The sequence below is a fragment of the Ostrea edulis genome, chromosome 4, assembly GCF_947568905.1.
Source record: "Ostrea edulis chromosome 4, xbOstEdul1.1, whole genome shotgun sequence".
NCBI lineage: Eukaryota > Metazoa > Mollusca > Bivalvia > Ostreida > Ostreidae > Ostrea > Ostrea edulis.
Genome location: NC_079167.1, coordinates 57433721 through 57454355, shown reverse-complemented (window position 1 = coordinate 57454355; position 20635 = coordinate 57433721). Strand labels below are relative to the sequence as shown.

General features: G+C 35.2%; 1 protein-coding gene across 3 annotated transcripts in view; it reads left to right on the top strand.

The window, feature by feature from the left end:
* LOC125671206 (transmembrane 9 superfamily member 4-like) overlaps nt 1-18124 on the top strand; it is a 34291-nt gene extending 16167 nt beyond the window's left edge. For all 3 annotated transcript variants that reach the window (XM_048906738.2, XM_048906739.2, XM_048906740.2), the window contains exons 10-21: nt 3802-3954; nt 4079-4149; nt 4536-4668; nt 4842-4923; nt 5600-5675; nt 5834-5917; nt 6729-6824; nt 11293-11372; nt 11472-11535; nt 12546-12665; nt 14614-14703; nt 16589-18124. In XM_048906738.2, coding sequence (XP_048762695.1) covers nt 3802-3954; nt 4079-4149; nt 4536-4668; nt 4842-4923; nt 5600-5675; nt 5834-5917; nt 6729-6824; nt 11293-11372; nt 11472-11535; nt 12546-12665; nt 14614-14703; nt 16589-16738 — 1199 coding nt within the window. In that variant the 3' untranslated portion in view covers nt 16739-18124. The remainder of the gene's footprint in view (nt 1-3801; nt 3955-4078; nt 4150-4535; nt 4669-4841; nt 4924-5599; nt 5676-5833; nt 5918-6728; nt 6825-11292; nt 11373-11471; nt 11536-12545; nt 12666-14613; nt 14704-16588) is intronic.
* The last annotated feature ends 2511 nt before the right edge of the window (nt 18125-20635 follow it).

The window sequence follows — 20635 nt, the reverse complement described above, 5'->3', positions numbered from 1 at the left end:
GAAGTTGAAATAAAAGATATACTGGAGTTCCTCATTGACAATATCTTCGTAGTCTTTGGTGATGAAGTCTTCCAACAGTCTGTTGGAATTCTCATGTACATGAATTGTGCTCCATTGTTAGCTGACCTGCTTTTAGATTCGTATGAAACAGAATTTATTTAAAAACTTCTATGTGAGAAGAAAAAATCTCTTGATGCGGCCTTCAATTCGACATTTAGACATATCAACGACATATTATCTATTCACAATAATAATTTTCAGTCATATGTCGATTCGATATATCCCTGTGAACTCGAAATAAAAGACACCACAGAGTCATCCACTTCTACTTTATACTTAGATATTTTATTGAAAGTAGATATTAACAGCTAACTAACAACTCTACTTTATGACATACGGGATGATTTCAGCTTCTCCATCGTCAATTTTCCATATCTATGAAGCAATGTTCCATTATCCCCTGCATATGGTGTTTATATCTCTCAACTGATTCGATACGCAAGAGCTTGCTTTGTGTATGATCAGTTTTTAGCTCACCTGAACCGAAGGTTCAAGTGAGCTATTCTGATCACATTTTGTCCGGCGTCCGTCTGTCTGTCTGTCCGTAAACTTTTCACATTTTCGACTTCTTCTCCAGAACCACTGGGCCAATTTCAACCTAACTTGGCCAAAAGCATCCTTGGGTGAAGGGCTTTCAAGTTTGTTCAAATGAAGGGCCATGTCCCTTTCAAAGGGGAGATAATCACAAAAATGCAAAAATAGAGTGGGGTCATTTAAAAATCTTCTTCTCAAGAACCACTGGGCCAGAAGAGCTGAAATTTACCTGAAAGCTTCCTGACATATTGCAGATTCAAGTTTGTTCAAATCATGGCCCCCGGTGGTAGGATGGGGCCACAAGGGGGGATCAAAGTTTTACATACAAATATATAGGGAAAAAACTTTAAAAATATTCTTCTCAAGAACCACTAAGCCAGAAAAGCTGAGAGATTTACATGAAAGCTTCCTGACATAATGCAGATTCAAGTTTGTTCAAATCATGGCCTCCAGGGGTTGGATGGGGCCACAATAGGGGATCAAAGTTTTACATACAAATATATAGGAAAAATCTTCTCAATCAAGAACCACTGAGCCAGAAAAGCTGAGTTTTACATGAAAACTTTCTGACATAGTGCAGATTCAAATTTGTTCAAATCATGGCCCCCGGGGGTAGGATGGGGCCACAAGGGGGATCAAAGTTTTACATACAAATATATAGTTAAATCTTTTTCTCAATAACCACTGAGTCAGAAAAGCTGATATTTACAAGAAAACTTTCTGACATAGTGCAGATTCAAGTTTGTTCAAATCATGGCCCCCGGGGGGTAGGATGGGGCCACAAGTTGGGGGGAGGGGGTCAAAGTTTTACATACAAATATAGGAAAAAGCTTTAAAAATCTTCTTCTCAAGAACCATTGGGCCAAAGAAGTTGACATTTACATGAAAGCTTTCTGACATGGTGTAGATTCAAGTTTGCAAAGGGTAGTTTGGGCCATAATAGGGACTAAGGTTTTTCATGCAAATATATATGGAAAGTCTTCAGATATGGGCCAAGGTGACTCAGGTGAGCAATGTGGCCCATGGGCCTCTTGTTAAATTGAGGCGGGCTACTGACAAACAAGTTGATGGTGCAGGGGTTTCAACAGTCTCTTTTGAAGTCAGCATTTTGCAAATTCTAAGGTTATTATTACAATCTAATTTGCCAATACAACCTATCATTCGGTAAAATGCAGTCTGACGTGTTTCATACAATTGTTAGGCCGTTCTTGACACACTGATTTTGACTACGGATAACTCCATTTACTTGATCAAGATGTAGGGTTCACGGCTTGTGTGACTGGTCGACATGGGATGCTTACTCCTCCTAGGCACCTGATCCCATCTCTTGTGTGTCCAGGGGTCCTTGTTTGCCTAACTCTCTATTTGTATTTGTATTGCTTATAGGAGTTATGAGATTGATCACTGTTCGTTATTTTTACCTTTCACAAAGCATCCTTTAGTGAAGGAGATTCAAGTTTGTTCAAATGAAGGGCTATGCCCCCTTCAAAGGGCAGATAATCACAAAAATGCAAAAATCAGGTGGGGTCATTTAAAAATCTTTTTCTCAAGAACCACTTGGCCAGAAAAGCTGAAATTTTCAGGAAAGCTTCTTGCCATAGTGGAGGTTGAAGTTTGTTAAAATCATGACCCCCAGGGGGGATGTTGGGGCCACAATAGGGGATCAAAGTTATACATGCAAATGTATAAAGAAAATTTGTAAAAAATCTTCTACTCAAGAAACCACTGTGCTAGAAGAGTGGAGATATACCTGAAAGCTTCCTGATATAGAGTAGATTCAAATATTTTCAGATCATGTCCCCTGGGGTAAGGTGAGGCCACAATAGGGGGGGGGGTTAAAGTTTTACAAGCTGATATTTAGGAAAATCTTCTCCAGAACCACAGGGCCAATTTCAATCAAACTTGGAACAAATCATCCTTAGATGAAGAAAATTCAAGTATTTTTTAAAAGGGGAAATAATCACAAAAATGGGGTGGGGACATTTTAAAATCTTTTTCTCAATAACCACTGGGTCAGAAGAGCTGAAATTAAAATGAAAACTTTTTGACAAAGTGGATATTCAAGTTTGTAAAAATTATGACCCCTGGGGTTATGAAGGGGCCACAATAGGGGATGAAAGTTTTACATGCAAATGTAAGGGTAACCAAACTTGGCACAAAGCATCCTTAGATGAAATTTGTTAATGTGAAAGGCCAAATCTGTCTACAAGGGCATATGATAATTGATGAAGTTGTTGTCAAGTTAAATAATTTAAAAGTTTGTTAATTGGTAAATCTTTAATTGTTACCTTTGAAAAGTTTTTTTCTGAACCAAGCTGCTTGTATAATGATATTTTTGCTCAAGCTTGTTTATTGCTAGGAACTGCTGCTCAGGTGAACAATGTCGCCCATGGGCCTCTTGGTTTTTTTTTTTTTGGTTATGCTTGCAGATATTCATTTGATAATTGGTACATTTTTAGTTTGCCTTAAAGTTTACATTCAAGTTTCTTATTTCTGTAGATAAGAGTACTATACTCATTAAAACTTCTAGCATAGTAATACAACAATGTAGCTAAATTATTCATGATCGCCTACATTTCACAGTTCATTGACTTGGTTAAAAACCTAAACCTAATTATAAATTTGTCTTTTTTCCTGGTCTAGTCTCTACTTGAATAGTAGTTGATTTCCAACCATTCCTATCCTAGTTCCCCAATTTTCGCATTAACCATAACCTACATTTATGTAATGAACTTCTAATATTGTTGTGGTCCAGTAATTTTTGTGACCGGTAGGGGACTATGTATATACTCTCAGAATGCTTGTTTTCATTAATATATAAAATGTTGAATTTTAATATATTTTCATTAATAACATAACAGTGGTAAAAACACTGTATTGTTGTTTTTCTATTTATTGCTCACATTGATTTACTACCAATTAAAAATTAAACTGACATTAATGCATTATTAAAGTTGAAAGTTGTGCGGTAAAAATATTTAGGCAGTAGTATGTGTCACAGTGTGTATAAGTTGAACATAAATTTCAGAGTCAAAATTTTACTCCATCACCCCCACCCCAAAAATACGACCAGACATATATGCAAGTGTATATAATGGTAGATTTATCAGAAAGAGGTTGATAAAAAAATTTGGTGATCCATTCATGTTTTAAACATGTAGCTCAATTACATTCAGCTTTAATCATTTTCATGTACCTGCATTATAGGTGAAAATGAGATTCTCTACACATACGATGTGCTTTGGGAAAACAGTGACATTCGTTGGGCATCACGATGGGACATCTACCTGACCATGAGTGACGTGCAAATTCACTGGTTCTCCATCATCAACTCTGTGGTGGTTGTCATCTTTCTGTCTGGTATGGAATCCAATTTTCTTGTCTCGGAGGATAATCTTAATTCAATTGACATATATGCATCATCTATGAATGGAGATGTTCGCAATGACTTCAACACATTCGACTAATTGAACTTTCTTTTCAGGAATTTTAACAATGATAATGGTTAGGACTTTGAGAAAGGACATTGCTCGATACAACAGAGACGATGATATAGTAAGTGAATATGTAAACAATATATCTCTCAAATCAAAAATCATTTTGACTTATTAATTGCAAATTTATGTTGTTTATAGATAGCAAAGAGTGTCTTTCTTAGTTCATTTCTTTTTTCTTGCGAGAATGAAATGGTTATTATTTGGAAGCTACGTGTACCTACATGTAGGTCTACATCAATATCTGTTGATTCGGACCATTCTTTACAGTTAATGGCAAGGGACTTTATGTTGCTAACTGCTGAATTGACTTTCATTTCATTTTGTATGCTGTAAGACTTGGTGATTTCTGATAACATTGTGAGAAATATTGATAATACGAAAGTTTTCTGTGCTGTGGATGTATGAATAGTCTTTTAAATGAATAAGAATTCTACCACTATATAGGAGGAGACATTAGAAGAGACAGGATGGAAACTGGTTCACGGGGATGTCTTCAGACCCCCCAAACACACAAAGACTCTTGCCTCCCTACTGGGGGCCGGGATGCAGACCTTCTTCATGGCTGTTATCACGATATGTAAGATATGTCATGAGTTTTGGAAAAATATATTGAACATTTCAAAATTGGTAAGGGATTTTCACTTAGTACTAGAGGAAAAAGAAATAAGAACAGGTCACAATTATTAACAAATGTGAAATTAGAGCCGAATTTATTTTGTATGTAATGTGTTGATTCTATCTTTCTTATAGTCTTTGCCATGTTAGGAATGTTGTCACCTGCCTCTCGTGGAGCTCTAATGACAGCTGCCATTTTTCTATTTGTTTTCATGGGGTAAGTTGATTCATCCAACTTAGTATTATTATACACTCGTAACTATGATAACATGATGGTTTGCATATCTGTACGTAAATACTCTTATACAAAATCCAGTGGAATAGATTATTGAGCATCCTTTTAAAACTGTTATGATATTTCAAATTGTGATTTGATTTTTATGCCCCCGAGATCAAAGATCAGGGGGCATATTGTTTTTGTCCTGTCTGTCATTCTGTAATTCTGTCTGAAATTTAACCTTGCTAATAACTTTTGAACAGCAAGGGTTAGAGCTTTGATATTTCACATGAGTATTCCTTGTGACAAGACCTTTTCGTAGGTACCAACATTTTGTTTGGTTTTAAATAGCTAGTTTTGGCTATTTCAAATGAATGAAAATGGATATCGCTAGACAAATTAGTTATGATAATGGTCTTTCTGGTAGTCCAAAAAGACTAATGTTCCATTTTGACATACATATTAGGTCTTTGAATAAAAAACCCTGTAGATTATCAGTCCTTAGTTCATCAAACACCAAACAATTGAGTCTGGGAGATTAAGTTGATAAGGCTAATTTTCTCCTGTATTTCAGTACAGCCTTTGTATGGATATGTACATTTTAGTATGTGGGACAATATGATACGAGGCAAAGGACAGATTTGATACTAATATATTTTCTTTTTTATTTCATTAGAATTTTTGCTGGCTTTGTGTCTGGGAGAATATACAAGACAATGAAAGGACAACAGTGGAAAAAGGCAGCTTTCCAGGTCAGGGTCTACTGATGTCACACAGTCTTTTTTTTCATTTGTCTGTAAAGTTGTCCAAACAAACTTACACTTTACAAGGAACAGTTATTTGCAAGGTGTGTATATGGTTCAGAATTCTGTTATGACAATTTTTTTTAATAAGGACATTTCTTTTACAGACAGCAACTTTGTATCCAGGTTTTATGTTTGGAACAGTGTTTGTGCTTAACTTCTTTATATGGGGAAAGCATTCATCTGGTGCGGTAAGTTTACATTGTAGGAAAATATTATACTATTAGGCTTATCAAACTTATTTTGGCTAATATTGGCCAAATTGGGTTTAAAAAATTTGTAAACTTGGGAGTGAATTACTGAGTGAGTGCCAATATTTACCAACATAAGTTCAATAACTCCTTTATTATATAGCTAAACTATATTTCATTTGTTTTGTGCTGACAATTTATTCATTTTCTCATCAAATTGAAACTGAAGCAATACATGCACTGAAATAAATGCATGCAATATCACAGTCATGCACATTTCTAACGTTTATCCAAATGCATTGATTAATGCATGTGAAAAGTCTCAAATTGTTATTAATATTTGTTGGTCGTAAACTGTAAATCAGAGTTGAAATATTACAAAACTTAATTGAAGGTTAATAGATAAAATGTTAAAACTGACTACCAGAGCTTACCAAACAGTAGGTGGTCCACCGTATTTGTTTAGGAGTTAGTGTGCAATAATGTTGACTTGTACTTGGAACCTTTTGGAACATATTATACCTGTTATTGTATGAAAAGTTTGCCCAAGTATTGCAAACTGAAATTCTCAAGAATTTAGGTACATTTTGTTACTAAAAAAATATTAGCTATACTATGATAAAGTGTTTGAGTCAGTCACAAATACACACAAATATTTTATGTTTGTTATATCATTGCATTTACTGCTGTGTATCAAATTTGATATCTGGTGCAGAAAGTCGAAACTTTTTAAATCTTTTTTTTATATAAACTGTGATGAATTTCATGTTTGTCCTATACGTGTGTATGAAACTGACCTTGTTTATTTCAGCTGCCATTTACTACCATGTTGGCATTGTTGTGTATGTGGTTTGGTATATCTGTGCCGCTGGTGTTCCTGGGCTATTACTTTGGTTACAGAAAACAGGCAAGTTTTCCTCAATATTGGATGGATGATTTAAGATTGCAATCTCACTTTTTGTAAATTAGTCTTGTACAAATAAGTTTGTTTGCTTGCACAATATCCATATTGCACTCATTATTAAAAGTTGAAATGAAGAAGTATAAGGTACATATAATTGAAAAAAGGAATCAAATTTCACAAAAGCCCTGAGGTACGGAGAGCCCAAATAGGGGCCCAAACTTTACTTAAGAATGCACATACTAATTGCTAGAAACATATCAAGAGTAAAAATAAGCAACAAAAAATGCATTAGTTTACCTCAATATTAGGGCTGGGACGATTCAGGGTTAGCTCGATTCGGTTCAGTTTCAATTCAGAACAGCATGGTTCGATTATTTTCGATTCGGTTCATGTATGTCCAATTTATCTAATAATAGGTCCCATGGGGATCCAGGTTAGAATAGGTTCTCAGTACCTACCCCCTTGCTTGTCGTAAGAGGCAACTAAATGGGGTGGTCCTACGGATGAGACTGCAAAAACCGAGGTCCCGTGTCACAACAGGTGTGACATGATAAAGATCCCTCCCTGCTCAATGGCCATAAGCATCGAGTATAGGCCAAAATTTTGCAGCCCTTTACCGGCAGTGGTGACGTCTCCATATGAGTGAAATATTCTCGAGAGGGACGTTAAACAATATTCAATCAATCAATCAACCTAATAATAGTACAAAAATTAACAATTTTAATGAGTAGCATCTTTGATTGATTTTATTCAAGTTATATATTACTATATGTCGTCATTTGTAAACATCATATCTATTTATAATGGCATTTTATAACTTTGATAGAAAAAAGAAAACATTGATAGTCTATTAAAATTTGTTATATTAATGTGCTGCATAAGTTTTGGATTATTAAACAAATCTATAGTGAATCTAAAATGTATATGATATTTTTTTTATTGATACATAAAAATTCAACAATACTATCAATTGAAAGTCTTTGAAAATCTCTCCTTTATTGATTTACTTCTCTCATATTATCTGTCAAATCTGTGTCACTACCTACGATGTTGATTTCACTCCACCACTGACAGAAATGCTATATGTCATGTAAAGATAAACTGCAATGACCTTACGGACCATATTCTGTTAGTATCCGAGTGGTGAGAATGCTAACTCTCAACACAGTAGTGATTTAAATCCCTGTTGCATAAAAAAACCACATGTTCTGCACATCACTCGGACGCCATATTTGTTGTTTTGGTGTATGTAAAATCTAAACCGAACCGAACCAAAATCCGGAAATTGTAATCGATGCATCGAATCGAATGGTATGAATCGTGGTGCACCGAAATTTTCGGTGCACCACACAGTCCTACTCAATATCATTATAGATGAGGACATTAAATACATTTCACTTGGGATTTGCTTTCACAAGTAGGTTTGATATAAGCTCAAGTTCCATATTCATATTGGTGAATGTACCGAACCGTGATCTGTGTTAGGTATTGAGTTGTTTTAGTGCAATTAGTATTATATAGAATGTCTTTTCTTTGATACTGTCAGGGTAAATGAAATATAATCTTTGAGAAAGTGCTTAGCTATAGTAATAGTTTGGCGCCAGGAAATTTTTTCATACATAGCCATTTGTAAACAGGAAACGTTGCCATCTTGTTCAGACACTTTTCCACTTATTGAATGTTAAACTGGTTAAGCATTTAAATAATTTTGATCTAGTAATTTTTTGTGGTGGGATAAATTAGCTGTTGGTTGCCTCTGTAATACTTCTTAACGTCAAACAAAAATGGTACATAGCGTAGATATACAGGTGGATCACATATCTGTGCATTAAAATGAAATGCGGCACTTAGAATGTGTACAAGTGATGACTTGGAGAAAGTAGTCAAACCTCATTATCTCGATAAGACTGAGAAAAAACTTTGAGATATCCAAGGATTTGAGATATGAAGGGTAAAACACTTAAAGAATAAATGGCTGAGACTTCCGAATCACTTTGACATATCCATGATATTCGAGATATCGGTGTTTAAGATACCAAAGTTCAACTGTATATAAAATGCCTTCAATTTATTTCCCTTGCTGTACTCAGTTCAAAAACAGAATTGCCACAGGGAGAGTTGTCGCTCTGTAATGGGCTTGGTAGAGGTTGAATGAGTTGTCAAAGATTTGATAATACTAGGTGAACACACAAAAAATTGTTTGTTTTTTCTCTCTTGGATATGATATTTCAGCTAAGTTATAAATAGGCTACATGGGCAATACTATGCAAGTTTTTGTTCAAAGTTTTGACAATATTACACTTGTTGTAGAGGACAATGATGAGTAACTTTATTCAATTAAATATTGCCTTGTATCACAGATGTAGTATGCCTAGGATATTTTTATGATAGCAACAGTTTTATGTCCTAATAAGTCACTAACCTATTTTCCTTAGAAAATATAAAAATACCCCCAAGTTTGACTTTACAGTTTTACTAATATTTTTTGCAAATTTGCTTCATCCCCTAGTATCGTTTATATAGTAAGAATTTTTCTGGGGAGGGGATATCTGTAGAAAAAATCATGCCCCCATATTTCTTTGGAAAACTGTTGAAAATAGTATGGAGCTTTGCAATTGCAAACTAGATATGTTTAAGGGGTTTAATTGAACAGGTAAGAAGAACTTCATACAGGTTTTTTTTATGCCCCCCTTTGAAAAAGAGGGGGCATATTGTTTTGCACCTGTCGGTCTGTCTGTAGACCATGTGTTGTCCGCTCAATATCTTGAGAACCATTCACTTGATGATAATGATATTTCATATGTGGGTTAGTTATGAGTAGAAGAGGATCCCTATTGTTTTTCAGGTCAAAAGGTTAAAGGTCAAGGGTAAATCTACTCTGGACATAGGAATATAATGTCCGCTCGATATCTTGAGAACCCTTTGCTTGAAAGACATCAAACTTGGCACACTGGTACATCCTAAGGAGTAGATGACCCCTATTGATTTTGAGGTCATATGGTCAAAGGTCAAACTGGGCATAGGAATATACTGACCATTCAATGTCTAGAGAACCCTTTGCTTGACAGACATCAAACTTGGTACACCAGTACATCTTCAGAAGAAGATGACCCCCATTGATTTTGAGGTCACATGGTCAAAGGTCAAGGGTCAAACTGGACATAGGAATATACTGTCCGTTAAATATCTCGAGAACCCTTTGCTTGACAGACATCAAACTTGATACACTGGTACATCTTCAAGAGAAGATGACCCCTACTGATTTTGAGGTCACATGGTCAAAGGTCAAGGGTCAAACTTGACATGGGAATATACTGTCTGCTCAGTATCTTGAGAACCCTTTTCTTGACAGACATCAAACTTGGTACACTGATACGACTTCAGGAGAAGATGACTACTATTGATTTTGAGGTCACATGGTCAAAGGTCAAGGGTCACACTAGATAGGAATATACTGTCCGTTCAATATCTTGAGAACCCTTCGCTTGACAGACATCAAACTTGGTACACTGGTACATCTTCAGGAGAAAATTACCCCTATTTATTTTGAGGTCACATGTTTAAAGGTCAAGGGTCAAACTGGACATAGGAATATACTGTCCGTTCAATATCTTGAGAACCCTTTGCTTGACAGACATCAAACGTGGTACACTGGTACGTCTTCAGGAGAAGACGACCCCTATTGATTTTCAGATCACATGGTCAAAGGTCAAGGGTCAAACTGGACATTGGAATATACTGTCTGCTCCATATCTTGAGAACCCTTTGTTTGACAGACATGAAACTTGGTACACTGGTACATCTTCAAAAGAAGATGACACCTATTGATTTTGAGGTCGCATGGTCAAAGGTCAAGGGTTAAACTGTACATAGGAATATACTGTCCGCTCAATATCTTGAGAGCCCTTTGCTTGACAGACATCAAACTTGGTACACTGGTACATCTTCAGGAGTTGATGACCCCTATTGATTTTTAGGTCACATGGTCAATCCACTCTTGACATAGGAAAATATTGTCTGCTCAATATTTTGAATTGATGATACTACTCTCAATTAAATGATGTGTGTGTGTATAACCCTTTTCAATTTTGCACCATGGGGGGCATATGTGTTTTACAAACATCTCTTGTTTTTTTATTTACTTGGGATGATGTTTTTGATATTTATCAGAGCAGTTGTATTATCATCAATTCTTTGACAATGAATTATGAAGAAACTATGACCAATTTACATACTATATATATGCAGTTCAGCACATGGTACTCAGTTGACCGTTAAGGCCCTTGGGCCTCTTGTTTATATCAACAATCAATCAAAGAGAATAGAATAAAATTTTGAGTTAAAATTTGGCAATGCCCCTTGCTTTTTGTAAGACATCTACTATCAACACTGTTGCAATGTGGTAGCAGTATTGTACATTTAAGCAAAATGGAACAAAAATGAAGTTAATGTCTTTATTTACTATTTTCAGCCATATGAGCATCCAGTAAGAACAAACCAAATACCTAGACAGGTCCCTGAACAAATGTGGTATATGAACCCAGCTCTAGGGTAAGTCTCAAATAATGGTATATGGTAAGTTCAAATGTCTTTCAAATTAAGTAAAATCAGCTTTGGATTAGGAATTCTAAAGATGCATCTCTTTTTCAGGATCATTATGTCTGGTATCTTGCCTTTTGGAGCTATGTTTATAGAATTATTCTTCATTTTTACAGTAAGTTTATGAATAAGTACAAAGTTTGATACCTATTATACATGTATATTATTCTTGTTTATTTGGACTTTAAAATGGATGAATTTGAATGGATCAGCAATGTTAAATACTTCAGACTTGAAAAAAATACTTCATCAATTTTCTTGTTCAAACATCACACATTTATTGAGCCAATCATCCACTTCAGAAAACAAGTCTTTATGTTAATACTCATGTAGTAGTAGTGCTTATGGCATAAAGAAATCTTGGTTGAAAGAAATTTTGAAATCCCTTACCACATCCTTCAATATCTCTGTATGAATAAATGTTTCTTGGGTTATTAGGAAGAATTATTCCTGCTTCGTCATCAGTTTCTGTGAAAATGTTCATAAGCGTAACTTGAATGTATACTTTATGCCTCATAATTGGGGGGGGGGGGGGGGGGGGATATAATTTTTAGTCTGTCGGTATGCAAAAACTTTAACCTTAGCCATAACTTTTGAATGGATGTGATAAGGCTTTCATATTGACCTTGAGGTTTGACATACTTTAGAAAAACTTTAACATTGGTCTTATCTTTTGAATGTTTGGTGATAGAGCATTCATATGTGACATGTGTATTCTATTTTGACAAGACCTTTCTTTAGGTAGCAACATTTTTTGATTCTGACTTTAGGGTTTGATGTACTGAAAAACTTGAATCTTGGCCATAACTTTTGAATGGTTAGTGCTAGGGCCTCCACATTTCACACATCTTTTCCTTGTGACAAGACCTTTCTTTTGGTTCCAAAATTTTTGACCTCATGACTTTGACCTTCGAATTTGACATACTTAAATTAGGCCTCAACTTTTAAATGGTTAGTGATAAGGCTTTCATATTTCACATGTGTATTCCTTGTAACAAGACCTTCCTTTGAGTACCAGAATTACTTTGCTGCCACACAGGGGCATCAGTGTTTCACAAACACATCTCGATTTATTTTATTTTTGTTTTGGAGAACCAGTTTTAGTGTTTACTTTTGATTTTACAGGCAATTTGGGAGAACCAGTTTTATTACTTGTTTGGTTTCCTGTTTCTCGTGTTCATCATTCTGGTCATCTCTGTGTCTCAGATTTCCATTGTGATGGTGTACTTCCAACTCTGTGGTGAGGTAAGATTTGCGACATCATGCTACCAGCTTGCTGAGCATCACATGTATTGTGTAAGATAAGAAGTTTTCACTGTCACACTGTCTGTGTCTTTGACATGTTCATTTTTATGACAGATGTGCATAGATTTTTGGTTTGTATCATTTAACCTTAGAACTCTATCAAAATGTTTAAATAATATGCATAGAGACTTTTTCAGGAGTGTTTTATGCTATTGAAATATTAATTTGAAAAGCTACATGTACATGTATAATTAGCAAATTAAAACATGAATGGAGATTAGGAAACTGGTATGAAATTATAGATAGAAACCGATACATGTAAGTGTATTACATCTTTGAATATCCTCTTGAACAACTAAATGACAAACTGGGCACATTGTTGTTTTCCCTGCATTTTAAATTTGGATGACATAGGATTCACCATGTCTCTCGGTATGTCCATCCATCTGTCTCTCCGTCCATCCCACTTTTATTGAAACTATTATAAGCTAACATTTGTCCTAGAGGTTGCTTATGATCAAATAATGTGTCATTATCTTTAGCCATGGTCATTTGGCCAAGTTGAGGGCCACTAGTTAGAATTATTTGTAATATTTGTTCAGGTTACAACTTTTTAAATGAAATGCATCAGCTCATATGAGGCTTGAAGGTTCCTTAGGACCAAACAATAACTTTTGGTCATGGACAACATTACTTGTAGGAAAGAGTAAAGATATTGCTCATTGGCCACAATTTTGTAATGGAGAAAAACAAGATGCCCATACATGTACATGACACAAAGATTATTTATGGCCAGACAGTCTGCCTTGACTCTGAGTCAGTGTCACTTAACCAATGTCAAGGTCACTGCTACATGTATAAAGAGTTAAAGATATCGCTGCAATGATTCACAACTGATTCAGTTTCAATTTAAGCTGTTTTTATTCTTTCTTCTTTTTTTTTGATTCGATTTACATGCCCACTGTATTTGAATTGTAACTTAGTTATTCCACATTTACTTTCAATCACAATGATGCACAAACATTATAGATCATTTAAAGGACACATTTTGATAAAATGTCATCATTAAAAAAAAAAAAGGAAAAGAAAAAAATAAACAAATGTTGAACATTCTTGACTAAATTGAATTGATAAAAAGTTGTTTAACTATTTAAGTATTCTCCTTGACGCTTAAAGAAATTAGGGTTTATACTACCACAGAATCAGTAAAATAGATACAAATCTTTGACTCGAAAAGTTGTTTAACCACCCAATGGAACATATTACATGATTACATCAAATCATTGGGAATAATCAAAGCAAAGCTCATATTTTGTCTGATCTTCTACTACTTATCTAAAACCAAAATACTCCCACACTTTCGATTTAAGCGATTTAGGTAAAGGAATTTTGAGCACTGGATTACCATCATGCCCCACCATATTGTTTGTTTTAGGGACGTTTTCTAACCAATTCAGAGGCATCGTTGAAAAGATAAAGGAAGTAGATAGATAACTTGTACACATTTATATTGAACTGAACTGAATTTTCTTGGTTGTGAATAGAAATTCAATTTGATGACAGAATCGCGGTTTTACAATGCATCGCGGTGAATCATTTGCACCTCTAGTTAACAACACTTTTGTATGAGTGAATGTGATAATTCTGTATGGGCGAGACATTACAAGCAGTTAGCATAAAGATTGTTTGCGACTTGATAAATGTAAGAATGTCATTTGGTCAAGGTAACATTAGAAGTAATGATCATTGTTTATGACCACCAAAAAAAAAAAAATTAAAAACAATCAGACAACATCCACTGAACATAGTTCAAAAGATTCACACTTGATGATTTCAAAAGGCAGTACTTCTAATTAGTTTTCTGTCATGTGATTCTCATGTGAGCAGTTAAGGGCCTGTGACCTCATTTCTTTATAGTTTACATACATGTACTATACTTTTTCTTTAGGATTACCACTGGTGGTGGAAGACGTTTATTGTGTCTGGAGGATCTGCAGTTTATGTGTTTGCATACTCAATATTTTACTTTGTAACAAAGGTATGTAAAGGTTTGATGAGTGCATATATCTAAAAATACAACTGGTAAATACCGACATTACTCCAGTACAGAGTTTTACCATGAATGATCCAAGAGTACATGGTGTAATAGGTGTTTTAATGATCAAAATGTTTGCTGGCCTGGAGGTTATAAAACTTTTACCATACTCATACTTAAACTCAGCCACATTTGTTTTGAATACAACTGTGAGCAAGCTCCAAGGCATACTCAAAAAATCTTGAGCATGTACTCCATTTGAGTATGAGAATGATTTTATAAAAGTTTTACAACCTTCACTTTTGTGTACATTTTGATAGATGAATTGATAAACAGTTTAGCAATGACTAGTGATGAATCAATTGTCGCTGATGATCGATTGTTAGTCGTTCAGAGATCTATGATGCTAATAATCGATTACAAAATAAAAGTCACCAACATCGTTGATAAAATAAAAACAATCTGTAAATCACTTCAATTTTGTTCAGATTTTATTTTCTGTGTGTCAAACCCAATCAAAAAACAAGCAAACAAAATGGCAGGAGAAGTGAAGGACGTTAACAACAACGACATTCAAAAGTCAAATAAAGGAGTCTGTCTCTGATATCTTTGAGACATTGTGATTATAAATAAATTCCATTACTTAATATATTGAAATTCTTATTTATTTACCTGTGAACAAAGAAACAAAGAAGAATTCAAATGTTTAATGATTCTTCTATCTATTTTGAGAGGGAAAAACCACTTAAATAAGAATACCGATTATAATCGATTATTAATCGATTACATGTGTCCGATTATTACCGATAATCGATGATGGTTTTTGCCCATCACTATCAATGACTGAATGAGTACTTATTCTAGCGTATTCAAAATTTGGCACAATCATGATTTAGTGGTTGTTCTGTGTTTGATATTGAAGGAATCGAAATTTTCATATTTTGGTGAAACCATGGTTTAGCGCTCCTGTTTCGCCACCAAAGGCGCTAAAATTTGAATCCTGCTAAACTAAGCACACATACAGTAAATTTATAATTTCTTGCAAAATTCACATTTCTGTGTGCATGCTTTATGAATTATTGAGAATATCATGATGTAGAAAATGATGTATGCAGGGTTTAGACTTGGCACTCACCCACTTGCCAATTGGGAGTAAAATTTTGTGTGGGCACCTAAATTGGTGTTCTAGCTCACCCACATGGCAAGTGATTTTTGTGAACAGGAATCTCTCATAATTGTATTGGGCTTGGTAATCGGTACATGTATATCTTTAGCGACTAGACACTTTTCTAGAGTTATTTACAAGCTTAATTTAAAGCATTTTGGAGACCTCTTATAAAACAAAAAACCATGCTCGATTTTTACTAAAGTTGATCGGCAAGATCACTAATGTCAAAACAGCTGGAAGTTTTTGAGCTTACTGAAAAAAAGAGAGCACGATTGCAGTCTTCATGATAATAATGACAAATAGGAAAAAATAGAAAGCTAGTGTTAGTACAAAGAAAGCAGCGTTGTTGTCAGAACAAATTGAAAAAATATTGGGTTCGAATGCAAATAATTTAATGATGAATATTTTTGTGGTATAGTATATTTATACGTATTATATAAAATAAAAAAGTATGGACACCTATTTTCAGCCTCTCTAAATATTACAATGCATTCAAACAATAATGAATCAAACGCATACAAAATATACTTGTATGATCCATTCTCATGTCTTGTGGATTTCTTGCATTATATTTCATCAGATGTGGTCTAGTGTGTTTTGTTATGGGCTCCCAGAAATAACGTTTCAGGAGCCCATGTGGCTCCTGGAAATTTTAGTTAAGTATCAACCCTGGTATATGTCAAACATGAATAATCAAATGATGTGACATTTATGTTTCAGCTGGAAATCACAGAATTCATTCCTACACTTCTGTACTTTGGTTACACTTTGTTGATGGTTTTCACCTTCTGGATTCTAACAGGAACCATTGGATTCTATGCCGCATATTTCTTCATTCGAAAAATATATGGGGCTATAAAAATAGATTGATCAACGTGTGTGCTTATATAAGCCACTGAAATTATAATTTACAGTTCTGATATATTGACAGTTAAGGAATATGTGGTTTGTTCTTAATCATACGGGAACAAGACATGATGGAGATGGTCAAGAATCTTACATGTGAAGTCGAATAAAGTGCAAAATGGCTCCTGTTTACATTATATGAAAGAAATGCAAAACTATGGGGTATTTCATGATAAAATCAAATGTGATTTCATATATAATGTCTACAAATGCTATGTGATCTGTAGTTGTATTCACCTCCACATGAGTAAGTTAAAGGTTAAGATTTGATGTACATTTATTTATGCCAGATTCATCAGTGCTGGTTTGAGGGAGTATACTATGATATAAGTGTGGGTTTCATTTCAAGAGTTGATATTTTTAGCATACACTTCAGTTTTATTTTCATTGACACGTGGTTTTTCATTTTCTCTCGATTTGAATGTATGTACATTTTATTGTTGGAAATAGAACGGTTGCAAAGTGATGGAAATTTATTTAATTGCTTTTTTATGCTCCCTTCAAAGAAGAGAGGGTTTGTTTTGTCTTGTTTCTTTTTTTTTATATTTATTATTGTTTAAAAAAAAAGTAACGTGAAAGAAATTGACTTTCATGACAGAGTAAGAATTGAAGTGTGACACTGTATTTGTCATACATCATTTTGATGATGGAGTGAGTGGTATGCAAGTCAATATGCTCTGTATGCACAATTTGATAGAGAACTATAAATGGAGACCTTGGAGTAGATTGTACATGTATATGAACATTTGCTTGAAGTGTTAAATTTTACCTGTATGAAGTATAACCTTTCAATATCAGGTATTATAATGACTTTTCAATGTCATTGATATAACTTAAATATTAGGACATGTATTGAATTCTTCAGCTTTTATGATTTTCCAAAGTTTTTGAATGATTTGCTATTCTAGTTTTCCAGATGGATTGTACTTTATCTTGCTATGTTAATATTCAGTTCAGAATAGCCATGATCTGATTAAAGAATTTACAAATGATATAAACATTCCCTATCCTAAGTATTAATCTTGCATTAATCCTGTATAGTATAATTTAGGATACAGCCAATCACTTTAACCTTGTACATTGCATTATATATGAAATGAAAAGCAGTCTTAGCATTGTGATAAAAGAACATCATTGTTTTGAGAATTTTTGTGTGTTTGTACGTGCATGCTAGCAGAGAAGAGTCTGAGAATGCTTCTTGTTGTGAATATTGAATCATTAGTTTTTAAGTTGCAAGTGAAAACAAACAATCCAATTTCTTATGATCACATAAACTAATACTATTGACTTTCCATTTTAGTAAATGTTAGTACTTTCATTCATGATACAGAATAAATGAGTGTATATAAATGATATTCTGGTTTATTCAAATTCAAGCCTGTATTTTCTTTTTATTGATGTACATCTTTCAGCAATATTTGATTACTATCCAGGAATTTCTATTATTTTTTTTTGTCCCCCATTGCAACGCAGAAGGGGACATAGAAATACCGGTGTTTGTGCGTCCTTCCATCCCACTTGACTTTGTGAACGCAACTCCGACGAATCTGCTTAGGGCTATTCCAGAAATAAATACATGGGGGTGGGGGGGTCGGGAGGCACCTTTTGTATATACCAAGCACTCATAAAAAAAAATAAAAAATTACCCCATGACCCATCAAATTAATAAACTCATTTTACAATGACCCATCTAATAAAAAAAAACAAAAAACTAAACAGACCCACCACAAAAATATTTTTAAAAATGAAAACGGTACAAATCTCGCGAGGTTTTCGGGACAAACATTCTAGTCAATGACGCGGTAATGCCTGTGCGACATTGTATCACAGTAGTTCTGAAGAAACGATGTCACATCAACAATCAAAGGCATCTATGGCGGGAATGTTAGAAAGACTGGGAGTCCAAACGATGCTATTATCATGAAATGGGTATGGATATGTTTTTCCACGAATCGTTCGTCTTCTAATGGAGCCCGCGCGCGTCCGGAGGCCTCTATATCACCATCACACCGACTGATAAATATAACGCATCGGTACCCTCGTATAAATCAACTAAGGTTTGCCTATTTTTATTAGAAAAAGGAATACCTATTGGTTTCAAAATATTTCCAAAATCGATGCACTGTAAACTGTAATAATCTACAGAACAGAGTTCGCCGCCATCACGTCCAAAGAGACCCTACTAAACGCGCCTCTAATTTGAAGAGTGCCGTAATGGAAAGTTATGCGCTGAAAAGAGCGACAACTCGAATAGTTCTATGTTACTTCCGATTTCGAAAGCACGTTTTCAATTTTCCCTCCGACGTTTTGTAACCAACACGACAAGAGCGACAATAAAAATATTCTGAAAACTCAACACCCACGTGGCACAAAATAAAACAATAGAAACTACCCACTACCCATAATAAATATTTTTTTAACAGTCCAACCACGGACCAATTAAAATATGAAAAAATACGACCACCCACACAAAAAAATATCGTTTGCCGCCCGAACCCCCCCCCCCCCCCCATTTGATCATTTCTGGAACAGCCCTTAAAGGATCTTGTTCAAATTTTGTAGGATTGTTAGTCACCATACGTAGTTGATTATTTTCGCCGCCATTTCGATTCGACAAATTTTAGAGATGTTATGGGACTTTGTTGAATCTGTACATGGTACACTATAGGGACACTTTGTGGATGCAACTCCTCAGAGACCACTGTACGGATTTTGTTCAAATTTTGCAGGATCACAATATGTAGTTGATCATGTTCCATCGCAATTTTGATTCTACAAATATTACAGGAGATATGGGACTTTTTTGCTTCAACTTTTTTTGCTGCGGTGGGGGACTTATTGCTACGCATAGCAATCTTATTATACCCCCCGCAACAAGTTGTGGGGGGGGGGGGGTATACTGGAATCGGGTTGTCCGTCTGTCAATCCGTCCGTCTGTAGACGCAATGGTTTCCGGGCTCTAAAGCATTATCCTTTTCACCTACCGTCACCATATCATACATATGAACTACCCATGGGATGAAGATGTTCCCTATCGATTTTGGGGTCAAAGGTCAAGTGCACTGGACATCGAAGTAGCAATATGGTTTCCGGGCTCTAAAGTGTTATCCTTTCCACCTACAGTCACCATATCATACATATGGACTACCCATGGGATGAAGATGTTCCCTATTGATTTTGGGGTCAAAAGGTCAAGCGCACTGGACATCGAAGTAGCAATATGGTTTCCGGGCTCTAAAGTGTTATCCTTTCCACCTATAGTCACCATATCATACATATGGACTACCCATGGGATGAAGATGTTCCCTATCGATTTTGGGGTCAAAAGGTCAAAGGTCAAGTGCACTGGACATCGAAGTAGCAATATGGTTTCCAGGCTCTAAAGCGTTATCCTTTCCACCTACAGTCACCATATCATACATATGGACTACCCATGGGATGAAGATGTTCCCTATTGATTTTGGGGTCAAAAGGTCAAAGGTCAAGTGCACTGGACATCAAAGTAGCAATATGGTTTCCGGGCTCTAAAGTGTTATCCTTTCCACCTACAGTCACCATATCATACATATGGACTACCCATGGGATGAAGATGTTCCCTATCGATTTTGGGGTCCAAAGGTCACGTGCACTGGACATCGAAGTAGCAATATGGTTTCCGGGCTCTAAAGCGTTATCCTTTCCACCTACAGTCACCATATCATACATATGGACTACCCATGGGATGAAGATGTTCCCATCAATTTTGGGGTCAAAAGGTCAAAGGTCAAGCACACTGGACATCGAAGTAGCAATATGGTTTCCGGGCTCTAAAGCGTTATCCTTTCCACCTACAGTCACCATATCATACATATGGACTACCCA